At 39.1% G+C, this 20,018-nt stretch overlaps 1 protein-coding gene across 3 annotated transcripts in view; it reads right to left on the bottom strand.

The window, feature by feature from the left end:
• SH3D19 (SH3 domain containing 19) overlaps positions 1-20,018 on the bottom strand; it is an 84,719-nt gene that overhangs the window by 55,161 nt on the left and 9,540 nt on the right. For all 3 annotated transcript variants that reach the window (XR_009968280.1, XM_062637540.1, XM_062637541.1), the window contains exon 2: positions 12,166-12,205. Coding sequence is in view for 1 of the 3 variants with exons in the window: in XM_062637540.1 (XP_062493524.1) it covers positions 12,166-12,205 (40 nt within the window). In the remaining 2 variants the exon portion in view is untranslated. The remainder of the gene's footprint in view (positions 1-12,165; positions 12,206-20,018) is intronic.

Genomic DNA, 20,018 nt, shown 5'->3' with positions numbered 1-20,018 from the left:
GCCTCTAATGGATGGTTATAGCTTGGAAGAAATAATCATTATCATCACCTTCACCACTCAACTAAATTCAGCTTCAGAAACAAACAACTTGTAGAACAGACTGAACCAGACCTTGACGAAGCAACAGTTACGAAAGATAACTTGCCAAAATACTTCATAGCCATGAAAATCAGCGCCCCTCCCTAGACTCTAAGAATCCCCCAGACACACAGCTCTTCCATATGCTCTTCCATGCACTTCAGTCAGTCCACCTATGCTATCAGACAAATTAGACAGCGGAAAATAAAGAGACACTAAGTATCAGGTCCAGCTTACTCATGTGACCGAAAGAACACAAAAAACAGGGAGCAGTGTGGCTCATAAAACCCACTTAATCTCTGACCTCTGACGTCTGATCTCAAATCTTTACAGGCTTAGAAAATGACTTTTTTTTTTTAAAAAAAAAACAACTCCAGTACAGCTTAAAGGCTCTGGATTCAGATAACACAACAGGTAATTTCTGTAACCTCCACTCTCAGTGATGCTCTTTACTTCAAAGGCAATGAATTCTTCCTGTCCTTTTCCTCATATCAGCCAATAACCTTATCTCCCTTTTCCCTTGCTACTATGCCTCTGGGCCTCCAAAAGCAATAAAGACCTTTTCCTTAAGACTGCCTAATTGATTAACACCATCCATTTAAACCTAGAACAAGAAGTTCTTTTACAAGTAGCAAAGCTATAGGAAATGGCAGCTCAGCCTCTTACACTACAGGATGTAGAAAGCATTATATAAAACTAGCAGATACCAAGTTTGAAAGAGTCAAAAGAGCCTTGAAAACACGAAACATGAGGTTAAGTTGTGGCAGTGCTTGCCACAAAATTTTATGGGTACTAAAAGTGCATACGAATTAAAAAAACATAAATATAGAAACCCCACTGAGCACTATTAAATACCAAGCATCCCCTCTCAGAGGCTCTGAGCCGTACAAATCTGGATGCTGACAAAATGCATCGATACTTTCCAATGCACAATTGCTTTTTCCTCATCTTCTTCCTTAGGCTTCTGTTTCACAAATAAGCAAAGATAGAATATGAATACTGGAGTAGGTATGCTCCATAAAGACCACCTTTACACTCGTACTTGTTTTTTAGGATGAAAGGAGGTCACCTGTTTGAAGGCTTTGCCATTTTAACGATACTTCAGTTCTAACAGGATCAGTTGCCAAGGTGACTGGCTCTGCTGCTGGCATGATTGGCAATGGAGCACTCTAGCATAATGCAAAGAGGGGTTCCCAAACTGAGGAACCTCAGGGGAGCGAAGAGCCACCAGGAACCCACAGTTCACACCACAGTAGCAGACAGGACCCGGGCTGGACCAGTAGCAACAGCAGCCAAGCCACTCGCACCTATGAAAGAAGGCCTTATGGAGCCCTAGTGAGCAGAGCATGGCCCATGGTTTGTGCAGCACTTCACACAGAAGGGTGCTGATGCCCTGCCAGCTCCCCCAGGGATCAATGGTACCCACCCAGCAGAAAGCCATGGCCTCCCTGAGCTCTGCACCCACCATGACTGACGTGGCTGCTCAGACAGAGCTCTGGTGGGAATACACTGATGCCCCAGAGACAGGCATTGGGTGTGCCCTGCCCTTGTGCCAGTATTGGACAGCAGCAGTGAGCATGCCTGTGGAAGGTGTGCCCATGTGGAGGAACTCCTCTGCTTAGTGATAAGAGCTCTGGGAGGAGGGTGGGGAGTATGAGGGAGTGCAAGGGAGGCACAGACTATTTCACCTGCACCCCACCTTCCCTGATACAGGTCCAACAGGCAGACAGAATGATCTTCATTAGGGACTGTAGTGACAGGACAAGGGGTAATGGGTTAAAACTTAAACAGGGGATGTTTAGATTGGATATAAGGAGGAAATTCTTTCCTGTTAGGGTGGTGAGGCACTGGAATAGGTTGCCCAGGGAGGCTGCGAATGCTCCATCCCTGGCGGTGTTCAAGGCCAGGCTGGACAGAACCTTGGGTGACATGGTTTAGTGTGAGGTGTCCCTGCCCATGGCAGGGGGGCTGGAACTTGATGATCCTTTAGAGTTGGTCCTTTCCAGCCCTATCTGTTCTATGATTCTATGATAGGGACGATTCCCTATCCTTTGTCCACCTGGCTGAACGCAGTGGCTTAAGGGACAGGGGGCAATGGCAATTAAGTTCCTGCCTGGAGCAGCCGGCGCATCCTCTCTGTGACTGCCCCACCTGCTCAAGTGCCCTTGCACAAAAGCTATGAGGTTCCACAAGTGCAAGGAAACAACGATGAAGACGATGGTTTACATAGCATAGAGGAGTCACCAAGGTGAAGTCAGCCTGTACCCTGCATCAAAACTGCTTCCATGAAAGAAAAAAGATGGGTTGCAGTCATACAAGACCCTTTTCTGAAGGAAACAGATGGCTCAATATGCAGACCAGATCCACTTCTTAGGGAAGTCTGGTGCCTCCCAGGAGCCTTGGTTAAATATGAGAAGAGGAAGCTTCCTACCCTGCTATGGCCCTCAGATGATTGTCCATTATTGACTTTTCAGGTAGGCAGCAATGAAGTCGCAACAAGAAACCCAAGAGCAATTGAGACTTCAGGGCCTTGGGATGACTGGTTAAGGGTTCACGAGTGCAAGCAGTTTTCTTTTCTATCCTTCCAGTTGTAGGAAATGATGATGGAAGAAACAGAAAAAGCCAGCAGATCAATACCCAGCTATAAGAATGGTGTCACCGGCACAACTCTGGAGTTTTTGATCATGGGTCAGTTTACATGACACCAGGCTTACTGGCCACAGCTGCGCTACACCTATCTCAAAGTGGGAGAAGGATCTTTGCACAGGAGTTAGCAGGGCTTATGGAAAGAGAGCATCCTGGCTTTTAGCAGAAACTGTGTGTCCCTCAGGACTAGGGAAGTGGTCCTCTCCCTGTAAAAAAAGATGTAGGAAAAATTTCTTCAGTGAAAGGGCTGTCAAGCACTGGAACAGTCTGCCCAGGGAAGTGGATAAGTCACCATCCTTAAAGGTATTTAAAAGATGTGTAGATGTGGGACTTGGTGACATGGTTTAGTGGTGGACTTGGCAGCGTTATGTTAATGGTTGGACCTGATGATCTTAAAGGTCTTTTCCAACCTAAATGATTCTATGATTCTAAGATAAATCTCAACACAAAAGGACAAATTCTGGGTTAATTTTAAAGACATTTGAAAATTCTGAATATTTTTTTTAACATGAAAATAATATTGGTAATTTCTGTTTTATGCCCTCCAGGAATGTTAATGATTTTGCTTTTTATCTCCATTCAAGTACATCTTTGTTTAGCGCAAAATACCTGTTTAATGCCTTCAGCAAAGCAGTTACTTCACTAACAAACACATTTTGTCAATTCAAATACAGACATAATTAAAAAAAAATAATAATACAAAAGACAGTATGGGAATAGTAATTAAAGGAAATACAGAGAACTGTGTTGTCATTTCAGATCTATCCTAGGTCGAAAAAAAAATGCTGTTATTAACAAAAAGCAGTGGTAGTCTGCCTACACTGTAAAATGTTCATTTAACACAACACATTTCCTTGTCAACAGCCTCAGAAGGAAGAAGATAGATTTGGCAGTAATGCAAATAATCTTCTGTCCTATACAGCAGTAAGGTGTGGTGACAAAGCCTCTCCTGCAGCTGTCATGACTGTACTTGGACCATGATACTGTCCTCTTCCTTCCTAGCTGTCTAACCTTCACCCGTCAGCACAGACCTAATATTTTAGAAGGGGCAATAGAAACACAATGGTCTTAAAAGCAGCTGCCCAAAAGAAACTGGGGTCTTGGGAGAGGGAACAAACTTCCTGAATTCATCCAATCATAAAATGATATTAGAATTATTTGAACTTATGCTATATTAATACTAGATGCTGATGTGTGAAGGGATGGAGAAGAAGTCCAGATAACATGGACTAGAAGAATTATAATAGTAAAACCAAAGCTATTGCTTTCGACTAAACATTTATTCCAAGAAAAAAATATTGCTTAATATAACATGAGATCACTGATGTACTTCTTTCACTTGAACTTGATATTGTGCTGTAGTTCAAAAGAGAGACTTAACAAAGTAATAATTGTTTGTGTAACACTATGTGTGTAACACTATGATTAGATTTGGACCTTCTCTTTAATTAGAAGTCAACCTTTGCCTCAAGCCTCAGGAGATAGGAATGTCCACTATAACCTGAACAGACAACAAACCTCTCATAACAACACCCCCAAGATTCAGATGTGGCTATGTAGACTTACAAAGACCATACTTGCATAAATACTTTCCACATTTAAGGTTGTGTGGTCTAATTTCAGTCATCTGTAGCAAGGGACCTGATGGTGACCTGCCTTGGTTGTTGCCTCCAAGGGATCAGGCAACATGACTTTTTGTACCACTGAATCATAGATCTCTTCCTGAAGCTTAAGCAGCTGGAAACATGCAAAAGCAGCTCATCCTTGTCTGCACGGGCTAGTACTAGCTCAGGTGAGGCTATGGTTTCTCATAGATAGTCAAAACTAGGTACCTGCAGTGAGCAAAAGCCTGCTTTTGAAAAGAGAAATCCTGTAGCAAAATCAGAAATGCAGTGTCTCACAAATGACAGGATCAGAGCCTAAAGTACAGCTGTGCAAGCTGCACAGCAAGCATTAGACAGAAATACAGTAGGAAGAAAGCAACTAACAATGTGACAGGCCTCACTAGGAATATTTTTTCCCATGATGTAGTGTGGATGCAACTGTAACATGCTTTGAAAGAGTACTTGATCAATCATTTCAATGCTCAACCTCCCAAAAATCAGATGCTACTTAAGGTAACCAATTATCTGTACTAGAAAGATCTGCAGACACCAAAGAGTAACTTTCAATGAAATGACAAAGTAGGTGAGCAGTAAGAAAAAGAGAAGAAAAAAACAAGCGGTAACAATCACTTCTCTCTTGTGCACAGTTGAGTAAGAGGCCATGGAAACGAACACAATACAACAGCAAACTGAGCTCTCCCACTCAAATTCCAAAGGTGAAGGAAAATGTAGATACTGTCCTAAACTAAACAGAAACCTATTTAAATCCTATGGGAAATAAATCACAGCTCAAGTATCAGCTCCAGTACTCTTAAAATATCAACATAATTTTTTTTTTTTTTTTCAGAGAGAACCAAACTACTGCTACTTCTGAGCCTAAAGTGTACATACAACCTGCTGAGTCTCCTTCCTCAGCCCTGACACCTATTCCAAAGGCTTCCCTTAGCAGCTCCTCCTCCTCTGTTTCCTTTGATCCTGTTACAAATACTTTTGGAAAGAATCCTCTTCCAGCACTTTTCCCATCCATCAGATTAATTTCATGTGCTATTTGCCACCAAAATGTTGTTGTGAGAAAAAAGGAATAATCATAAACAGAATTATAACCATGACTGATTAATTTGGTCCATCACATGTTACTTATTAACAGAGAATTCCAGTTCTCCCCACCTCTTCCATCCACCTCAAAGCTGGGTTAAAAGACAAAGCCATATGTTTTCTTTAAAGAGAATTATTGCCATTTTATAGGAAAAATTTGAAATCTGGTCAAAATTGCCTTTAAAAGGAAAGTTCCATGATTAAAAAAAAACTGTGATGTATGTAATTGTGTGCTTCCTGAAACCACTTTTTCTAGAACTAAGGTCTACCATGGCCTTTTATGCCCCGAACAATTCTAATGCACAAGGAGAGTGACCTTGTATCTGGATTGTCCTCAGTACCTTCTGCAGGAGTCTATTCTGAAAGGCAATTGGAAAGTGAAACTTGCTCATGTACACAAGATGCCCAGAAAAGCACCAAAATCCTTTGAGAGAAGAAGGAGGGAGAACCTTTTTCTTTTATTCTTTCACCAACCATCTCATTCTCAGCAGTATTTTCCATTATGAATTAGCATAAGCACTGGAGGGCAGCCCAGACAACGGAAGGAATTGTTCAGCACACCAAATCAAGCAGTCCTTCAAAATTCCCTTTGCAGAAACAAGCAACAGAATGCTCTTTTATTAAAACCAATCCCTCTTCTCTCATTGAGAATAAGGAACCTGGAAGGCTGGCTAAGATGCACCCTTCACAGTAATTCTTTACCACTATCTGTGAGATGAATAGCCAAAAATCCCCAACACAGTGATGAACTGGCAGCATTAAAACAAATACCCACAGGCTCTAGATACCCATAAAATCCCCAGTTGCCAGCAACTAAGCTGAACCCATCTGCCATTTATTCCTCTGCTCTACCTGTGATTTTTTGATTTCCCCCCCCCTCATTTACACGTAAGTATAAATTGAGCAGGGAAAATTAACATTGCAATGAATAAAGTAAACATAAAGATTTATTACAGCAAACGAATACACTGCACAAAATTGCTCCAGCTTATTCTACTCCCAGGAGGTACACCTCTGACGTGCACAGCACGTGCTGCTGACCAGAAACACATGATAAACAAAAGACAGACACATAAGCAGATTCCAGTCTCAAATTTCACCATTTTAAATCCATAGTTAACCAGTGGGATTGCACCACACTCCAAGTGATTGAGTCCAAAATTTAGCTCTCAGAATGAAAAAAATGGAGCCACACGATCCTACTTTTTAGATACAAACAACAAAGTCAAGACACCGAGTCTCTACTGCCAGCTCTGTTATTGATTTATGTGCAATTTACAAGAAATTACTCTGCCCCCTCTGCTGAACCTGCTTCATCTGTAAAGTGGAGACACAGCTATTTTTTTTTCCCATGGAGCCCACCTTCTGGTCCAGCTAACCACACGAGCACTGATTACAGCCCAAAGGAGGGAATGAGATCCTTCCTTCTGGAGTGGCACAGGATGAACTCAGCTCAGGGCAATCATGAAACTGCACCCCAAGGGTTTAGGAAGGAGACTTGACACTTTTTATTATATAAACTTCTGACCTACTAGGGGTGTACAAAAGTAGGACGTTGCTCTTTTCATTACCTAAGAGTAACCTGCTACTCCCAAGCCTTAAAAAAATCATAAAAGCTAAATATAAAGAATAAGAATGTAATGATGAAATGAGCATCATTCCCCAACATTCATTCTTTCTTCTGCACACAACCCTTCCCTTCCAGATGAGTATCAGCAAGGCTCAAAGTCTGAAACTTCAGATCTGTATTACAGCCTATAACATTGGGTGGATGGGCAAAAGCCTGACATTTGCTTGTGGAACAGCTGCATTGACAGGGTAATACAGACATTGCCAGTGGACAATATCAGACTTTTGAATGACAGCAATGAAAAACTATATTTCACAATGTTTGTGGGAATGAATCTGGTCCTTGTGGGTATTAAGTAGTCCAGTGTTTGAACTGAAGAGCTAGATTTAGACTCATTCTTTTGACACTGTCTCCCACAGCATCATCATTTGGAAATAAAGTTAGGACAAGACAGACAAGCAGTCTGTAAGTGGGCTGCAAATAAGTGGGCTCAATCTCCCTCTCCAGGGTGGTTTTCAAGACTTGGCTAGAAAGACATCCATTGGCCTGATCTTCCCCCCTATGAACAAGCTGTTTGACTACATGACCTGCAGAAGTCCTTTACCACCAATGTTTCCACCATTCTGTGATTTCTCAGTGCAGAAGCAGCAGTAGCATCAAAAGTCTCTCCACACTGCTGATTTGACTAAGGCACAACAGAGAAGTACACGTCCTTAGTAGGGGTACAAGACCACCTCTCACTTTCTTCACATTCTTAAGATATAATTAGACCATTACTGTAATATTTATTAAATATAACTTCACAAGATCAACATTACACAGCAGAAGAAATACAGAAATGCAGAGAAGCCTTCACTAATGGCATTCTGCTGTATAAGAAAAAATAAACCCAAAGTAAGATACAAAATGCCATTCATAAAAATGATAGCTTCATTTACCAGATCCTCATTAAAGGGATCCGTAGACTCTTTGATCAGCCACTTCAAGTGCTCCTTTATAAAGGAACAAAAGAAGGGTTGTGTCTATTTGCATTGTTGACTTGATGTATTTAAAATAAAAAAGACCAATTTAGTTCAATCAAATGAAGGCAACCAGCTGTTAAAGAACTTAAGCACATTGCAATCAGCAGGCAGACTATATGCCAGTAAAACCTAGAAACTATTTCTAGAAACAAACTAATTATTTTCTTCCCCCTCCCCAATTTGAGGGCAAGCTCTCACAGTAGACTCCTAGATTTTAGAAATCAAAATCTCTTCAGGTGATTGATATGCTACTAAGTCTCTCAATAAATTGTTGCAGTGTTTAGCTACCTTCATCCTCTCATCTCCAAGGTCAGGGCAGCTACAGCGAATGGTATCACATTACAAGACTGTGTTTCAGGAATTTTTTTCATTCATAATCCTTACCCCAAAGGGAAAAAAAAAACCCAAAAGCATAATGAAATTAATCTAGTTCCTTCTATGAGCTTTACTGATGTTCAGAGATTAGCTGCAAATATGTGGATGCCTGAAATCTTCTGTTCTATTCCCATCATATAATTTTTAGTTGGAAAACCTTTAAAAGCATAAGACTAAAGGGGCTGCTTCTTTTGACCTAACTGACCTGTGCTACAGCAGTGCATGACCTGAAGCTATTAGAGCCAACACTGCATGACCTGACAGTAAAATCAAGAAATAATGATAATTACAGATCACAGTTCCCAGTACAGACATATCTTTAACACTGTCTGAAATACAGCCATTAAAGGATGGTTAGTATTAGGTCATGAAATTAAACATTTTTTGATAAAAGTTTAACATAGCAATAAGCATTATTTAGATTCAGAGACCATCTGTTTTAATCTTACTAATGTGCTAATATTTAACAAAAAAATCAGTGCATGAAAAAGATATCCACAGGCCCTGTTCTGCTTCTCCTCTCTATCTAAACTCTCCTGCATGCCAGATGGTTGCTAATTGCCAAAAGAGACAAATGTGCATTAATGCAAATTTTGTGAGCATTATCTAGTATCCATTTCCCTCCTTTTAAAACATTACTCATACGTTTTGATTCACCCACTCCCCAAATGTCTTCCCAGTGTCGTGCTAGATCCCAGTATCACCACTCAGAATACTTTACCTTCTTGCAGCATTTCTTCCACACTAAACATCTGTTAGGCTAGTGACATAACCAGAATATTTGCCACAGATCTTGATACCGCTATAAACATGCTTCACCCTGCATTATCTAAATAGTATCATCTTATAATAAAAAGAACTATATCAAATGTCATTTTTATACTGTTCTATCTAGAACAGGTTTTTATATGCTTCTCACTGCAAATGAATTATGTCCAAGCTATGCTCTAAAACTGTTCCTATTTCATTGTATATGAGCACTTTATCCCTCATACTGTGGAGACTCAAGCACAAGCTGATCTAGAAATACACAGACACAGAAACACGTAAGAACATGATGTTGGAAAGGACAAGTTTAGACCTCTGCAATCACAAGAAATATTGTCATGTGTTTATTAAGCTGATCGTGTTCCAGACTAAAACTTAACCTTACAGAGCCTGAGGAGGTGGTGGTGGTGGTTGGATTTGGTTGTTTTTTTTTTTAACTCTTCTTATCTCAGTGTTCCACATCTATGATTAATTTAATCAAGACTGCTGGGCAAGAACTCACCAGGGCTTTTTATGAAAAAACTTCTACTTCTCTGGCTCTCTCTTGGGAACACCTACACCCACTATTTCATCTTAAGATATCTACCTTTCTTGAGGTCCACTGGATAGCTCTTTATCTGGTCACCTACTATTCTCATGTCCATCTCCACTATTTTATAGGAATTCTAGTACAGAAATTCTTGTTACTAGACCTTAAGTCCAAGTACAAAGACCTGCAGGATCATTTTTGTTCCACTTTAGAGGATGAACGGGATGGCACATTGTTCTTTTAGGAGATGCATTCCAGCACATGTAGCTTAAGAAGAAAGTAGACAAGATGCCCTTGAGCAACTTTATTTTCTTTTTCCTTTGTCATGAACTGTCCCCAGAGAAAAAAGTGTTGTGTGTGCAGTAGCTCATTATAAAATGGCATAAGCCATAAAACTGTCCCAAATGGAACTCAAACAGCTCTGAAATGCTGCCCATGTTACACAAGAATTGTGCTTTGCACTTTAATTAAAGTCTTGCACACTTCACTATTTAGTTTTCCCTCAGCTCTTACAGCAAGGGGCTCTAGTCTTCATGCGCCTGCAGCTCTTTTCCCAGACATGATACGGCCAGATTGGGGATAAGAATCTGACCCAGCAATTTGTCACCACAGGGTTATGCTTCCAACCATAATGAGAAATGAACCACAGAGTGTAGCAATATCAATTAGCACAGTACATCATCTAAATAAGGCAGGCTGCTCCTGCTCTAACCTAGAAGCAGCAGCGAGGTGCGCATAAAACCACACTACCCTTTAAACAATGACTTTTCTTCCTCATAGCTCATCCTGGAAAGCAGAACAATCATGACATGATGGCCAGCAAGATTGAAAAGGGAGCAGAAGATACATAATACATGGTTAGAAAGCACATGCGCTACTAGTTGGAATAAAAGACTGTTGAGAGCTGCTTTTTGCTGAACATTATGAGCCACCTACATCATACTGCTAATTTCCCTGTGTTTTCCAAATGAGAATTTGGAATCTGTAACCCAGACAACTGAGGGCAATGTTCTATTGTGAGGGCTGGTCCAACGTGAAATTCCTGTTCCATGGAAAAAAAAAAAAAAAAAAAAAAATCAGAAGTTTCACTTTGCTTTTGGCTCCAAATTAGAACTTCTAAAATACTCCAGACCAAAATGATACTGGTGGGGAGGACCAGCCAGAAGAAGGGGAAACAGGCTGAAGCTGCTTCAAGCTTAAACTAAAGATCTTTATAAAATCAGATTTCCTTTTGACAATGACTTGGATTTGACATTATTGTAATATGACATGATCTAGTAAAACTTCAGACATGTAGACTTGCATGTAACTGCATCATTTTGAAGAAAAAAGCCAAGTATTTTTAATTACAGAAGGAAACCAGGACATACAGTAATGTTTTAAGCAGACATAAGTAATGTAGGTAATCAAAGACAAAGGCAATACTCCCCTGCAACTTAAACACACTGCTGGAAACAGCTACAGTGCTGTTGCGGATATGGGAGGGAAGGGAAAAGCATTCTCTCTTCCATCACATCACACAACAGATACAACCCATCAGCTGTGCTGTAAGAAAAGGCTACAGTTCCCTCTGTTCTTCTAGCTATAAAAGCTACACCACTGTACCATAAAAATGTAACAAAGAAAAAAATCAGACTGTAAAAATCAAATGAAAAGGCCATGTCATGTCAGAAGGCTGGACACCAGGGGCATCCTTTGGAAAGGCTTTTCAAAAAGGAGTGGACGAGCCAGTGTTAGCTGGTCTGCTCTATCACTTTACTTCATTAAAATCTCATTATCCACCACAGCATACGGCTGAGATCCTATTCCCTGGTGGAGAGTTGAAAGGGAGGGCGTAGAAATAAGGCAAAAGAGAATGAGATTGTTTTTAAAAACAAGAGGAGAAGAAGGAGAACTACAGAAGCTAAAGGGAAGATGTGGCCTTGCAAATCAATATCTGAAAAGTTCATGGGAATTGCTGATGGAAATTCTAAATCCAAAATGTATGTGCACATCTGTTTTGTTTACAACACATTTGTTTGCTTCTCTCTGTATTAAACCCTTAGGTATGATAGTTATGAGTTTAATGGAATAAATAATAAAGTGTTGCTATTCTTGACTGAACCAAGAATTATTTTTCTTGTTACAGAAGCAAACAATCCAAAGAAGCAAAAGTCATAAGAGCTTCTTGTCTTAAACCACAGTTTTACCAAACAACCCTCTATGTGATACATAAACAAGCCTTTGGATTTGAAGTGCGCAGAATTACAGTTTAATAAGCCCCGTTAATTCCTTGGAAAATTTTGCCTGTAAAGAATATAAAAACATTGCCCTTAACAGAATTATTTTGGTATTTCATTACTGTTACCAAAACAGAGAAGTAGAAGAATGGCATTTTATTTTTCTGGACAATTTCCTAGTTCAACCCAAACAAGGAAAAAAATAAGGAGAAAAAAAAGGAAAAGAAGGGAAGAATAAATACAGAAATACGGTTCTTACCCTGAAGAGCGGCAGTCTGGTTTATTTCTTTCAGAGCGATCTGTGAGAAAGGAGGCATAATATCAGCACAGAAGTTGGATGTTCTTTAGCAATACTAGTACAGAAGTCTTAAAAGAACTGTGACACTATATGACTAGCAAAACCAAAAGCTAATTCTGTCATACAACTGTTTTTCTGCTGGACTACTCTGTCTGAGACTATGTAAAATTACTGCAAGTTTAATGTTTGTTAAAATTCCTCTAGTCAAAACACAGTGTATGTAATGTTTTGTATTAATGCTTTGGAAGCTTCCCCTCCCTTTAGCTGAAATGAATAGGACTTTAGGGTAAAAATAAGGAGAGGGAAGAGGAAAAAAGGAAAAACCACAGATTACTCAGCGCAAAAAAATCATTCCATGAATCACAGCTGGCAGAGTTCCCTGACAGGATGGGAATAAAATCAGCAGTTGGTTGCAGCAACATCTGCAAATACACTGAATCCAGTGCAGCCCCATCATTAACTCTTCAGTTTCTGGGTGTTCTAGATACTGATCCTTTCTGTGCTTTTAGAAAGGGTTTTGTTTATCATCCATTTCACTTAGCTTATTTGCACTGATGAGATTGACCTGCAAATAAAAATCTAAACAATACAATCACATCAACTCAGACTTATTTTGCTGAACAATTTATCAGTTGCTAAAGCCAACTCTAGATACATTTCGAAAAGTTTTATTTTTGAAAGCTCTGATATGCAAAGTATAAAACACTTCTCATAAGAGTTAAGATTATCATGCAAGCATTACAAAATAACCACTCTATTGTGTTATTAGAGTTCACATATTACCACTTACATTGTTAAGTCCAGAATATCTCTTATCACATGAATGTTTGAACTACCTGAAAGAAGCAATTGAGATTTGTATTCCCCTAAAATACATATATGCTAAAATCAGAGGGGATTTTAATAATTTATAATGGAAAGATCCACCGTGCAATTAGAAGGATACACTTACAGCTATATATAACCTCCCCTGACCGTGGTAATTTTGCTTCTGATTCCATCTGTGTGTATTTTAAACAGAAGGCCATTTTTCTTGTGTTAGTAAACACTTCACTAAAAAACTTGACATTACAGAAGAATAAGAGCCTTCCTAAAAAAAAAATTAAAAAATACTCAGATTGTATTTTTAAGCTTAAAGCTCTTGCATTTGAAATAAAATTTCTCTTAACACACATTTGTTTCTGTAGTTTTATTTCATGTACAAAAGAAATATTTTCCTCTCCACATTTTAAGTGCTCATTTGATTATGTTTTCATTGAAGCAGTAAAAAATTACTGCATATCAACACTGCTCAAAGAAGTATCTAATGCTTTTTCTATTTGTAGGTGCTCCCACCAAGCTGTCATAGCCACACAATGTATAATTTATTGTGTTTCTGACTCACAGTGATCTCCATTTCATCACACCATACACTATGCTGATAGCTGGAAACAGGATGGTACAGCTCAAACCAGAGTTACAGCAACAGTTGTTCAAACACACCCAGAAGGGCTCCTTCCATCCTCATAGTTTGTTCATGTAGCTTCCTTACCTGTGAGCACTTTAGAAAACTAGGCAGGACTTCCGACTGAAATCTGTTTGCTATGTGTGGCTTGTTACCAATGTTCCCTGTTACATATGCAGCCACAGTCTAACAGTATTTAGACAAAAATCTTTCCACTTCTAAAACATTGTGTGAATACAACAGTGAGAAGGAAGAAAAGAAGTCAGAGCACATGTAAATATAGCATCTGGGAGCTCTCCCCCTCAGCCTACATCCAGTCAGTAGATCCACCACTGCTTGGCCACGCTGCCACAACCTGCTCGTCCTGGAAGTCAATGCAACTCCCTTTTCCTTTTTGTTTAATTGAAATGTTGAAACGGGAAACATTGCCTTTGTTTTCACATATTTTATTTACCACTAAACATAGTGAAAGCACATCAGCCACATGTACACTGGTCTTACGAAAAAGAACAAAGGCAAATAAAATTCTATAAGCATGCAGTTAACATTTTAAAGTAGAAATAAAACTGCTCCTGTTTAAGGTTATTGTGAACTTAATCTTTAAAAAATTGATTTAGTATCAAATGTAACAAGAGACTCAAAGAGCTGAATGTTTCAATTTAGTGCTTAAATTCTGCAGTTCTAGATGCTGGCTTGGCATTACACACAAGCACCAATTCAAGTAATGTCACACATCTCTTGAATATGAAAGCCCAGAAGAAACAGGCTCACACCAGAGACATTGTTTTTCTCTGTTTATTTTGCAAGCTTCTTCAAAGTATCTTGTTGCTAAGAATGACTTCAACTGAAAAGTGTGCTCTCACTAGAAAAAAATTTAAGTATAAACATTTAATGCTGTTGAGAAATGAGTGGAAAGTTAACACCCATTTTGCTGCTTCGAACTACTTCGAAGCTTCCAATGCAGTTACCTCCCAAAGCAGAACTTCCTCCCTCCTCTTACCCCCATCCCACAGCTTTTAAAAGATGAATTGGCTGAAGGGAGCAAAGAGGGGCACATAGCATTTCCATTTCTGGGAAATACTGTATTTTTTTATCTTAATTATGGGTCTTGAATTGAGCAGCCACCAGAGGGAGCAGGATATCATAATACTCTTCAGGAAAACATGTAGCTATCTCCATCTCGGTTGGATTTTGCCCCTGACAGCACAGTAGTGGCTTCATAATGAGAAGTAACAAGATGCTTGTAACAACATTTCTGTAACAATAGCAATCCTCTAGATAAACCAAGCAATGGGAAAGTGGACTTTTACACAGTGCTGGCAACACTTAAGTACAAAATATATAGAGAAATCATATTCTCACAATAGGCAACTGTTGAAAAAGGTTATACACCTTGTCCTAATCTGAATGCATTAATCCCCAAAGAGCATACTTTTGTAAACCTCCAGGCCTCACCAAATGTAGATGCTAAGACTGATGCAGCAACTTTACAAGGCATCATGTAGAAATGCAATGGATCCTACCATATCAGTATTTTGGTACCAAGGACTTTTACCTTAAATGGAACAACGGTCCATATTAGCCAATTGCATCAGGTCAAGAGCCTCACATTTTTCCATTTAAAATTTCTCCATTTCAAATTCATTCAAACTAAACTGTGCATTTTCTGGGGAAAAGATCTGCATTTGTGCAGGATTTCCAAGACTAGTTGCTTTATTCACACCAAGATAAGCAGTAACTGCCATCAATACTGCAATCTTTTTGTTTTCCATCCTATTAAGGCACACTGTGGCTCAAAGCAACTCTTTTTTTATAGCACTTCTTTCAGGTAAGGAGTCAGAACAATGTAAATTAATTCCACGGCACAGAATCTACTATAAATTTCACTCAATTCTGTTAGGAACTGACATACAACAAAACCCATAAAACTGAGAATTTATTTATGTATTTTAGCATTACAACAGCAGAGTCCCTTATCTGTTGTTTAAAAGGCAGAAGGTTCAAGGAGAGATTAATAAGCAGCTTGGAAGTAACCTTCTTCGTTTAGTTTATGTATAGCTTTCCCTTTGCTCCAAAAGGCCACAAAACCAGGACAAACTCAAATTTGTAATTGTAAAGGCAGACAGTTTTTATACTTGCTTTAAATTCTACAGCATGCTGCTGAACTCCGGAGCAGCACATTGCAGGGAAAAAAAACAAAACATTATAATCCCCCCAAATGAAAGGACACTTGTCTGTCACTTTTAACACTAAACAATACCCCAGACTTGTAAGCACAAAGCACTCCTGCAGTTTTTTATACTTGGAGTAATACTTTTTTCCCCACTCTTAAGCACAACTGATACATGGCTCTCAGTGGGAGGACCCCAACACATACCTAAGAACACATTCAAACTCTGGTTGAGTATTTGATCTTGAAGCCTAGTGACCAAAAACTTGTAATTATCCAAAGACCATATTCTTTAACTTGCTGAAGAGATTAACTACAGTCACCTTTAAAGCCTTCTGTGCACTTTTACAATATATAAGAGGAAAAAAAAAATTACTGGACAACAGATGACACATTTGCCAGTGCTACATTTGCTGCTGATTTGGTTTTGTGAGCCTGAATTTCCATCCCCTCATTCTTGCTCCTATGTTACTCCTGCATTGCAACAGCAGAAGTGTGCATGCACCAGTGTGAACATATGTGTCGATCTTAAGAGTGGGGCTGATTGCAGAAACAAGAGAGAAAGGAAACAGACTGTGTAAGCTCTCACCACTTCCCAAAAAGGTTCATATTATAAGAATCCAGGCCAGAGTCAGCACTGGGAACTTGTCTTGTTCTCAGGCCGTGAATGATAAACAAAATAGATACCCAATCAAGTATAGGCAGATATGTGTGTTACCACACTTGTACCTTCTACCAGACTTTTTTTAAGAGGGAAATTTAGGATACAGCTCTTTCTAAAGCTCTTTTTGCAAGAAATGAGCAAATTCTGTATGTACAAACCCCCACATCTTCATGCAAGACATCCCAGAGATTAGTGCAATATAATTCTTAGATTATGTACTTCAGGTACAAGCAGACATAAATACCTGCACACCATCATGATCACAGAAGGAGCAACTCAAGACAAGCCCTAATACTTTTTATTTTTATACTTTCATGAGAAAAATACCAATTGACTCAAACCTTCTGAGACAAAGGGTTTATAATCACAAAATCCCTTTCTTCCTAGGCTTTTCAGAAATGTTAGGTCTATGCTTGTGAAAAACATTTCTCTGATGTTGCTAACAGCCAGTAAAATGAAATTAACCATTCAGGAGCACAATACTATTTTTTCTTCCCAAACCAGAGATTTAGCATGCCTGTAGAAACTCTGCATATTCCTCAACTAGACAACAGAGATCAGTTTTATGGTATGTCTGCCTGCCATAGGGTGTTGATACATGACATATAATAAATGCAATACAGTTTGACATGTGTGAATAAACACTGCATTAAAAGACCATCTTATAAGCATTCATATACCATATGCCAAATCCAAATGTATTCAAATATTTTGCTGCTCAGGGTTTTGTCCTGCCTGTGGACCAGCACTAAAAGAGCTTCCAGCTTTGAACACCTGTGCGTAGGTACGCTTTCCTGTCACAACATGCCCTTTACCACACTAATCAAAGGCACACTTCATACCTGGGGAAACTTTAAGTTTTCTATAGGGCATTTGGCTTGTTTGTTTTGTGTATTTTTCTGTTGAGTAACAGTTTCCTAAACCTATGCATTCCTGGCCACAGGAAGGATAATTTGAGGCTATGACTGAAGGGGATATCACTTCCACCATTTAAGCAATTTCCTTTGACCTATGAAGTACAAAACCATGTGTGGTAGAAACAGCTTTTGTTGTATACATTTTGGATCATTGTTTATACTTTCTGAGAAATCACACCCTAACTTACTACTTTCAAAAAAAGGAATCTCCATCTACTACGCTCTATTATTCTTGGATATAAAACACTCTGCAAATCCCACCCTTCCAATCCTCCCCGCCAACCCAACAATCCTTTCCCATTGGGCAATCAAAAATTTCCTGAATTTGCTTATCCAAAACAGTATGTTTTTATTGTTGAGATAGCAAACCTCAACAACAAATGACTCCAGTGTGATCTTATGCATTACGCACTTGGAAGTGCATAATGGAAGTGCACTGTGGGTGAGACACAGGTTCACAACAATGTGTTGCATGTCAATTCAGCAGAAGCTATTCCCACTTCAATATCATAGGAAACTAATTCAGCTTTAAAACAAACAAGAAAAATCCTTTCTTGATTATTTCCCCGTGAGGCCGCTGACAGCAGTAGAGATGCTGCTGCTTTCTATTTAGGAATCAGACACTCTTGTGAGTGCAAGTGCAGAGGTCTGAACTTAGAGAGGAACTTGGAGACTAGAGGGGATGAAATGACAGAGAGAGAAAGAAATTTACTTATTAAAAGACTGCAACACATTCAGCCATAAAAGCACAACCTCTATAAAAACAGAAGAATGAACCAGGCAAACAACAGTTTTTCTCTTAAGATACCACTGAAATACTCAATAGCTTGTTCTTGGAATATTTTGCAGTCCCTTTTTATTAGTCCCTATTTAAGTCACTATTTATTATGAAAGAATCTCCAAGTCATTTACACAGTTCACATAAACCACCAAGAGAACATTCTTAAACCTCAATGACTTTGTTGCAAGCACTGATTTTCTAGAGAAGTGCATCTGAAAATAGCCTATTAACAAAATATTTTCCTCCAGTGACATGTGTAATTGTGCCCAAAAGCCACACAGAAATAAAAGTACTGGGAAGGCAAATTGCTTCTCACATGCATTGGATTTTTCTTGAGTATTACAAAATGGATTATTCCCCAAAAGGTCTCTTGCACTTTATCATAAAATAAATATTACAAGATCCAGAAACATCATAAAAGGGATTAATTTGAAATTGATTTGTTCAATAATGTTGGTATATACTGATGAATTGTTGCTACCTGAGATAACCCTCATCCATTAGCTTTGAGCACATGCTTAGAAGTTGTGCAACTCATAGTATTCCACAGAACAGGAAGCCCAGCACTTGTTTACTCTTGAAACATGTAATATTTTAATCCATATCATTTCATAACATAGAGATCAGCATCCAAAATTCATTTTTTAAGTTTTGAGTCACCTGGCATTCTGAAGACATTTTACTGAGGGGTGTGATGAGTTTATCCACATCTATTCCAAGGTAAGTGTTAAACATCTACCAAATCCCGTTTAAGGAACCTGTGACTCCTTTGTTACTGGTACAACATGTGTGCATGTAAATCTGCATATGTGTGCCCTTTGGTCCTTGATTAGAAGTCACTATCTATAGCTGGATCCCTTGCACCACCTTGGATTCCACCACCTCCTTCAGAAGGCCCACCTGTGTAGTAAATCTGATCACTTAGCCATGCCTTCTGCGTCCATGGGAAAATGAAGGTGCACAGACTCACATGACCAACACTAAATTAGGGTTTTACTACAACTTGAGATAGGAATTTGAAACAGAGGCCAAATTCAAACAGTGGGAGTGCACCAAAGCTCCCGCTAATCCGTAAGAGTGCCAAAGATCAGAGGATTACTGCAGCAGCCCACAGGTCCTATGTGACTGCACTAAGGACAGAAAGATGCAGTCACTGGACACTGGACACCAGTGACATTACTTTCTTAACACAGGTCTGCATGCCTAACCAGTAAGGAACATACAGACTTCCTCCCAAGCCCTAAAACTGAAAAAGATAACAATGGTTTACAAAAAGGGAAGATAGGCAGAAAAAACAGGGGGTCAAACAAGGAAATGGCAAGTCACAGAATAGAAACATCACCTGCTGTGATAAAAGGAGGCAGACAACCTCTACAGAGCACAGGGATTTTATACCACTCGGTAAGATTTTCAAGGATGCTCAGCAAAAATAGGTACAGTTCAGAACACACAGCTTGGCATATTATATTTTATTAAAAAACTGATAATATGTTTGATTTCCAACAACTTAAAAAACAAACAAATCATAGTAAAAATACTGTGGCCTCTCTGTGTACAAAATGAAATCAGTAAGTCACAGTTCCAAGAAATGCCTTATAAACAACCCCTCATATTAGACACCTACCCCTTTCATTCTTCACATGCGACCCTTTTACTTCAGACAAAAGCTGACTGCACCTGTCTCTGGGCTCCTGAGAAATTACAGTATTTCACAGAGCTTTCACATCTGTTTTTCCAAATATTTAGCAACTGTACTTCCTCCTTCTTCCAGCCTCAAAATATACACAATAGAAAAAGCAGCTATTATAAAAGTCATTCTTTTAGCTGTCTCTAGCCTT

The sequence above is a fragment of the Pezoporus occidentalis genome, unplaced genomic scaffold, assembly GCF_034315485.1.
Source record: "Pezoporus occidentalis ecotype Australia unplaced genomic scaffold, CSIRO_AGI_Poc_V1 ctg53, whole genome shotgun sequence".
NCBI classification, from domain to species: domain Eukaryota; kingdom Metazoa; phylum Chordata; class Aves; order Psittaciformes; family Psittacidae; genus Pezoporus; species Pezoporus occidentalis.
The sequence above is the reverse complement of the archived record's forward strand: the minus strand, read 5'-3'. Positions and strand labels throughout refer to the sequence as shown.